Consider the following 8,295-nt stretch of genomic DNA (forward strand, 5'->3'; position numbering starts at 1 on the left):
ATAATCTAGTTCTGTATCGAAAAAATATTCAGGCTGGCTGAATTACCAAGCAAATTGTATGCAAACACTTAATTAATTATAAAAATTATAACTGCAAAGATTCTTAAAAAATAATAACTATAAAAGCTCCTCTGCAATTAATATTTTTATATTCTTAATTAATAATTATTGTTAATATTTAAAAAAAAAGTATTATACAAAAATTAACTTTTTAAAAAGTCATAATTTTATATACTGATAAAAATATAGAAAAATTCTAAATAATAAAATTAATTAAATTAATATTTAGCTCTAAATTATAATAATTTTAAATTACAGTAAACTAAAAGTAAATCAATTATAGAAGTTCTTACTTAATAAAAATATTAACAACTTACTTGTATGCAAAATTTAAAAAAGTGGACTTTTCTATAGTCAATCTTTTTCTCCCTTGAGCCTTAATTTGCATTATTTTCTCTGTTATTAAACAAGCGGCCGAGCATAATTTGATTAATGTTGGCAGGCGGAATAAAACATACTGTTTCAAAGAGTACAATGCACTAATTGCAAAAAGCACCATTAACCGATGTGACGGACAGAGAGCGACTCTAATTCATTTTCTCGCGCGGAATTATTAATGCATCAACTTTTTCTCGGAGCTCTCTCATTAAAATCGGAGTGGATGACCGGTGGCGTGCGGTGAAAAGAGAGAAAAATGCGGCCCACAATACGAAGAGAGCACGCGGAAATCTGTGCGATGATTTTCGATTTATTTGGTCAGTGCTGCGTGGCAATCGCGGGGCCTAATGCTGTTCTGCGAGAAAATAATAAATAATTGCACTCCCGTGTGCATTATGCGCCACAGCCGGAGAGCGCGATTGTGTGCACGCGCTCTTGTGGAAAATGAAGCGGTGGCGGGCGAATGCGTCCGCGCCGACAAAATATGTAATTTCTTTTTACTTTTCCTATACCCTCGGCATTTTTATACAGCGTCTGTTCTGCTTAGCAAGGAGAGCTTGTCGTCTTTAACTATACCACGCCATATGCTGCGATTTTTTTATGCTACACGGGATTATGATTTCCAAAACTTTCAATTAGCTCAGAAAGATGCAGTTTTGTCCTGTTCATGTACGAATGGAGGAATTATAATTATTTTTAAATCTTGTAGGATTACCATCTAGTCGCAGCTCTTTGAATATAAATCTCACTAAAAATGAAAAAAAGAACAAAAAAATTTCAACAAATACACTAATTTTTTTTAATGCAGATTCAGGAATATTTTTTTAATAAATTTGGCTGGCTTTTCTAACTCTGCGTAATTTAAAATTTAATATTGCAAAAAATGATGTTAAATCTTTAAATTTTCCTTCGTTTTCTTGATAAAATTAAAATGTATTCACTCTGAATACAATTTATAAAATTTATTTATCTCGGTACGGGATTGAAAATCTTCATAAATGACTCTTTAATTATTGTTGATTTGATCTGCACTTAGGAAAATTAGGTGTAAATTTCCTATAAATAGTCGCTTCATCTTTACACAGATAACAAGCAATTGAAAACCATTTTAAATGCCCTATCACGGTAGAAAAAGTTTAATGTAATTTTATAAAATACAAAAAATACTCAAATTTACTATCAAGTTAAAAATTTACGGATTTTACAACCAAAAAAACTGTTTAAAAATATAAAATAATTTTTTTTAGAAAGGATGAAAATATTCTTTTATTCTCTTAACTCGTTTTTGAAATTTTTCACGTATTTATTTCCACAAATTTTATTGGATTTCTTGAAGCTAAAGCTATGTGTTGCAAATTAATAAAATTCTAAAATTAAGCAATTTCCTTTAATTTTTGGTACATTTTATAGCATCAGATCTGATTTTTCAGTGTTTATATATGTTATACAATTTATATATTTTGTGTACCAAGTTCTCAGCCGTATATTTTTAATTGAAAAATCTCATTTGCAAAAACGTATACAAATAATCTTCCCTCGCATTCTCTTTGGTCCGAAAGCAGACAAAAGCAAGCTTGATTAAATTTGCTCGCGTCTCTCCGTCGCCGGCGCTCTCTGTTTTCCAATTCCATGAGTAAGCAGAGCACCACAATCTATGCGAAAACCTCATATTGCACGCAGCGCAGAGACCAATTCGAACGCGAAAATTGCTTCGTTTGCCGAATAAAAATGTAAAAATTGGCGAACGGCGCCGGCAGGAGACCAACAGCGGTGCGAATTATCTCCGTGTCTTTTGTGAGAGCAGAAAAGACGCCGGCGTGTGAGTATAAAATCAGAGTCATATCATCAAGCACTGGACCGAGAGGGAAATATATAATAAAACGTACCAGGGCTATTGTTTGTGGCGCACATGTGTTTGCCGAGAAGACCAGATGATGCACAAAAGACAAAAAAAGTGTGAGAATATTATTCAATTACACGTTGCGTTGTCAGATGGTACAATTCTATTAGTTCAGGTAGCAAAATTGAAACAAATTACCACGTCAGGAGAAGAGAAGATGCCAAAAATAAATCTGAGCTATCCATCCAAATTGAATTAAGAATTAGTAGATTCTAGACTTAACCTGTATGAAAACTGTCAGTATGGAATTAATAAAGAGCAAATCTTTTACTAACCACATGGGTCCCCCCAAATTTGATGCTGGCGTCCTGAAATTTTCGTGGCTTAATCCTCATGACTTGAAAGCAAACTCCATAAATTTTTATCAAAAAATTTTCAAAATTGCGGGTTTTACGGGACATTTTGAAAAAATAAAAAAACCTAATTATCTCGGCTCCCCGTGGTCGTATAATAAAAATCTGGATATTTTTGGTTTTGTCTCATCAATATCTACAAATATATATTAATTTAAAGGTCATAGGTCAAAGGTCAAGGTCATTTATTTTAAATTCAAAATTTCAAACTCAAATTTGAAGATGTGCCTCACGCTAAAAGTCAAATTTGACATCGTCATTCAATTCCTTGTGAAATTTTACGTAATATATGTCAAAATTGCGATGTGGTTATTTTTAGTTAAATTTAAAATAAAATTAAAAGATTAAAAAACGTTGTTTTTTGCCCCTCGGTGTGCAGAGTTCCTTAGAATATCATTAATTACTCGATTTGTGTTGATTTTAGACGTATATAGTTAATGACAAAAAGTGACCTTCTCAACTAGACCAATCGAATGGTGTGCATATCAATGACCTTTGGTGAACTTGGGTCAAAGGTCACCGTGACCCATGACCTTGAGTGAACTGACCTATATGTGTGATACGTAGTTGGAAAGATCTCGTTAAGAGGATAGTTTTTGTCACGGATTTTTTGTCTCTACGTCTACTAGAACCGAAGTTATTAGATTGTTTAGTTTTTATAATGCAGATATTGCGTTTTAATTATCATAAAACAACGATTAATTGAATTCTAGTAGGCCTAGAGACAAAAACCCGGTGATAAAAATTACCCTCTTAACAAGATCTTTCCAACTACGTATCACACATATAGGTCAGGTCACTCAAGGTCATGGGTCACGGTGACCTTTGACCCAAGTTCACCAAAGGTCATTGATATGCACACCATTCGATTGGTCTAGTTAAGAAGGTCACTTTTTGTCATTAACTATATACGTCTAAAATCAACACAAATCGAGTAATTAATGATATTCTAAGGAACTCTGCACACCGAGGGGCAAAAAACGTTTTTTAATCTTTTAATTTTATTTTAAATTTAACTAAAAATAACCACATCGCAATTTTGAAATATATTACGTAAAATTTCACAAGGAATTGAATGACGATGTCAAATTTGACTTTTAGCGTGAGGCACATCTTCAAATTTGAGTTTGAAATTTTGAATTTAAAATAAATGACCTTGACCTTTGACCTATGACCTTTAAATTAATATATATTTGTAGATATTGGTGAGACAAAACCAAAAATATCCAGATTTTTATTATACGACCACGGGGAGCCGAGATAATTAGGTTTTTTTATTTTTTCAAAATGTCCCGTAAAACCCGCAATTTTGAAAATTTTTTGATAAAAATTTATGGAGTTTGCTTTCAAGTCATGAGGATTAAGCCACGAAAATTTCAGGACGCCAGCATCAAATTTGGGGGGACCCATGTGTTCGGCAAAAGAATTGCTCTAAAGAAATTAGATTATAATTTTCAAATTAACACACTTGAATTTTTTACTTAGTCATAATTTTATATTTGATTCTAAAATAATGAAAACGAGAGCCAAGAAATGAAAAAGTAAATAAATATATAATATTATTAAGACATAATATTAAGGGCTTGCATTTTCTTCAACAAGGACTGCACTGGCAAAAAGCAAAAAATATTAAAATAAGAAAAATAATTTGAACAAATATTCAGAATTTTATAATTATTTCAGACCAAATTTTTGAAAAATTTTCTTTTCAAATGTTTTCTAAATTCTCGAAAGTCCGTAATTGCTTTCAACTTCACGTGGATGTTGACTTTTGAAGTGGGATCATGTGGTGGTTTGTTACACCCTCCTCCAGGCCCCACCCCAGCACGCGACCTGCGCGTCACGTGACCAGGATAATGGGAGCGGGGTACCTGCAGGTAAGCCTGCTAGACGGCTCAGTTACTCGCTAACAGTCTCACCTGACGCACGCCAGGGAATTCATCAACCACTGCAAGTGTTCGCCAATTGCAATAGAGTGTCACCGAGAGAGACGGACAAACGTTTCAAGTCTGAGGGGAGGACGATTTTTCTCATAACAAGCTGTAAGTTACTTTTTATAATTTCACAAAATGCCTAAATTGGTTTTATTTAATTAATATTCAAAATGCAATTTAAATCAGAAGGAAAAACACGAGTTCTCCATTAAAATGCTCAAATTTCAACTTACAGTAAAAAAATCGCATATATCTCATATCTTTCACAGCGGAAATAAGATACTGTATTCAGAAATTAATTTTTCTAATTAAAATTTGTTTTGAATGCAGATCTTCTAAAAATATAAATTTAAATCAATAGTTTTGAGAGGAATTGAGTTTTTTATGATAGTTGAATGCTTTGCAATGAAATTTGTGATATTTCGTTCATTTTAAGAAATATCCACGTTATTTTTCTTTCTGCTACATTAAGCTGACAATGAAATACAACTGAGAGTAAAAAAAAAAGACAAATAAACCAAAATCCAATCCAATCAGCTCATTTTGGTCAACTTTTGATGCTGTAATTAATTTATATAAAAAAGATATTGAAGCAAATAAAATTTTGTTTTTATTTGACAATATTAATCATCGTCCAGGGATATTTTTTAAATTTTCAAATATATCTGATTGCTTTTTCACCTGTAGAGAAATTTCTGGAAGTTTTTTATTTTTAATTTAGATTGCAAATTTTGCAGACACAACTGCTTTAAGCTGTTGGAGGCGGCTTGGGCCGGGGGCGGCGGAATGGAGGCGGCCGGTCACATGTACCAGCAACACCAGTACCAACCGCAGGACTGTTCCTCGTCGTACTACGACTGCTGGAACAACAACAACGTGTCTTACGGGAGCCAGTGGAGCGTCGACAGCCCCTCGGAAGGCCCCTCGCCGCCCACCCAGCAGTCCCTCGAGCTGATCCGGGGGCGGATCGTGTGTCGGACGGGCCTCGGAGGCGGCAGACGGCGCAGCGAAAAGCCACCGTCGCCGACGGTGGTCAAGAAGCGGAGACTGGCGGCCAACGCGAGGGAACGGCGACGGATGAACGGCCTGAACGACGCGTTCGACCGTCTTCGAGAGGTCGTCCCTTCGCTCGGAAATGACCACAAACTGTCCAAGTACGAGACCCTGCAGATGGCGCAGACCTACATCGGCGCGTTGTGCGAGTTGCTGGAAAGATCTGGCGGCAGGTGACCGACGAGTGCTCAAAATTGATCCAACAACAAGGTTTCAACTTTCGTACTTTTGTAAATTTTGTGAAGAAAATTATTCCGTTTCAAAAAGTTGATTTTGTTGAATTTTTTATCATTTTTTTTTTCATCCAGAAAATGTATTTCTTTTGTAAATTTATATAAATCTTTTAGAAAAATCCACAAAGATTTTTTGGTGTTCATTCGCGAGCTGAGCCGCGGGTCACGCCGTCTGCAAGTTTTGTGTACGAAAAGACACTTTTCTGCCGCTTTTGTTGTTGGTTTACCTAAAGTGAGTGCTGACTGGGGCTTTTTGGCCCGGACAAACCAAGTCGTGTGAGTCTGATTACGATATAAAATAAGAAGTATATTTTTGTACGATCTTCTTTTTTATCCGCACTTAAATTCTTTGTGCTTGTCTAATTTATTGCGAAAAAGTAAATAAATTCAAAAGTTTAAAAAGAATGCATTATTTTTGAGTTTTATACAAATTACATCCCATCTTTCAATGAGGAACTAACGAGGCGTTCTTAATTGATTTGAGAAGCATCTGCTAAATTAATCTTCCTCTCCGGCTCGCATTAAAAATCCATTAGAATGAGAACGTGCAAATTTATTTAAAGCGAAAAACGTATTTAAATAATTATTATTCAAAAATGGCATTCCAATCTGCCCTTTCATATTTAGTCTTTGGGAACAAATTACACTACCATACTAAATCCGAGTTGTTTATTCTGTGATGTCCGATTCTGAGAAATCAATCATCGCGATCGGAGAATGCACTCCTTCTTTTAAGGGGGCAGCCGCATTTTGACACCATCACGCCGAATAATGACGACTTTTTATGCAAGATAAGAGAGAATAGTCTCGCTCGCTCGCCGCTTTTGGGCGCAATTATTTTCGTGAGATATGTGTGAAAATCTCGCCGGTGACTTCAATGCGCGGGCCAAACGAGAGAAAAATGCACACAAATGAGCAGAGCTAAGAGAGATAAACGTTTTAAACCAGGGAAATGCCCCCGTATGTCATTTGAAAAAGATGGAGATATGCGGAAATGCAAAAGATGCGCTAAAAATGAGTCACGTTCCTACCTGGAATGGCCAAAGATCGCAACGGTTGATGGTCAACAACCCTGAAAAAATTAAAATTTAATACATTTAGATTGCAAAAAAGTCTTCTTATTAAACACAATTAAGCATAAAAATTGAACCATAATTAACAATATAAATTTATTTTTCCAATTTATAAATTTTAATCCACCATAAAATGTTAGATCACATTAATTATGGAAAAAATTCTTTACAATTTTATTTAGTTTGCAAATGTTTCGTTTTTGCTATGGCATACAAATTATTTTATATATTATTTATCTTATTTATTTCATTTATGAATTAAATAAAAATACGATTGTTATGTTCTGTACATACTAAACTTGTTCCTTTCTGTCGGAAAATTGATAAACAATAATCAAACTAAACTAAACAGATCATATTGTAATGAATTAATTTAGATGTATTTAGGCGCTCTTTAATGGACTTCTAATTTACAACATTTTTAGGGAAATAAATTAAAATTATCCGTCTCAGTATTTTCGAAATATTAAACATGTAAAATCGACGAATGGTTTGCAGGCAATTAAAAAAGTCAATAGCTTCATTTCCAAGTCCCAGAAAATCCAACCCAGGGTAAACCCAGAGCTTATTATTCTTTCTTTTGACAAGAAATCTGCCGAAATCTTATTCGCCAAAACAGCTTTTCTAAACAAATAAATGAGGCATATTTTACTTCTCATTTCAGAAAAGGAAAGACTTAGTACTGGGATTACCCTGGGTTGGTTTTTCTGGGAAAGAAAAAAATGTAGGTTTTGCAGAGGTTTCTGTGGTGATACAACTTAATTATTTATTTTTACTTCATGATAATGAGATATTTGAAAATAAATTATAAAATTTTCTCTTGTTATTCCATATGTTCGACATGGAAAAACTGAGCTAATAAAAAAGAATTGAAATTATTTCATCAAAAATGATAGAAATTTATTAACTTTAACTATTCTCTTTGTCCGACTATATGAGAGCAACTTCAATATTTAAAAAAAATCAGCATAAAAAACACATAAAATTTCATTGTAAGACACGAAACTCTTCAAAATCAAATAAATATTGGTTGTTTGTTGTATTTTTTTCTAGTTTGTATAGAGAACTAAAGGGAAAACAATCGTAATCCCTTTTTCAGCGCCGAGTTAATTCGTGCGAAACATGAACCTCTAACTGATATTATGATAGATGATGATTTTTTGCTCGTCCGTAACACGCGCTCTAGTTTTTTAGCCTCATTACGGCGAAGGTGTTGAGAGTTATTTAATTGTATAGGCGGCGGGCCGCGAGCAAAAGAGCAGCAGAGCCAGATGGTGTCTGCGTCTAACTCTCTTGTAACTAACTCGGCTT

At 34.1% G+C, this 8,295-nt stretch overlaps 1 protein-coding gene across 1 annotated transcript; it reads left to right on the forward strand.

The window, feature by feature from the left end:
- Window positions 1-4,603: 4,603 nt before the first annotated feature.
- Window positions 4,604-6,261, forward strand: LOC132192770 (transcription factor ATOH1-like). The gene is made up of 2 exons (XM_059612876.1): window positions 4,604-4,733; window positions 5,363-6,261. The coding sequence occupies exon 2, from the start codon at window positions 5,412-5,414 to the stop codon at window positions 5,853-5,855; it is 444 nt and encodes a 147-aa protein (XP_059468859.1). The 5' UTR covers window positions 4,604-4,733; window positions 5,363-5,411; the 3' UTR covers window positions 5,856-6,261.
- The last annotated feature ends 2,034 nt before the right edge of the window (window positions 6,262-8,295 follow it).

The sequence above is a fragment of the Neocloeon triangulifer genome, unplaced genomic scaffold (assembly GCF_031216515.1).
Source record: "Neocloeon triangulifer isolate White Clay Creek 2 clone unplaced genomic scaffold, ASM3121651v1 ptg000003l, whole genome shotgun sequence".
Taxonomy (NCBI): Eukaryota; Metazoa; Arthropoda; class Insecta; order Ephemeroptera; family Baetidae; genus Neocloeon; species Neocloeon triangulifer.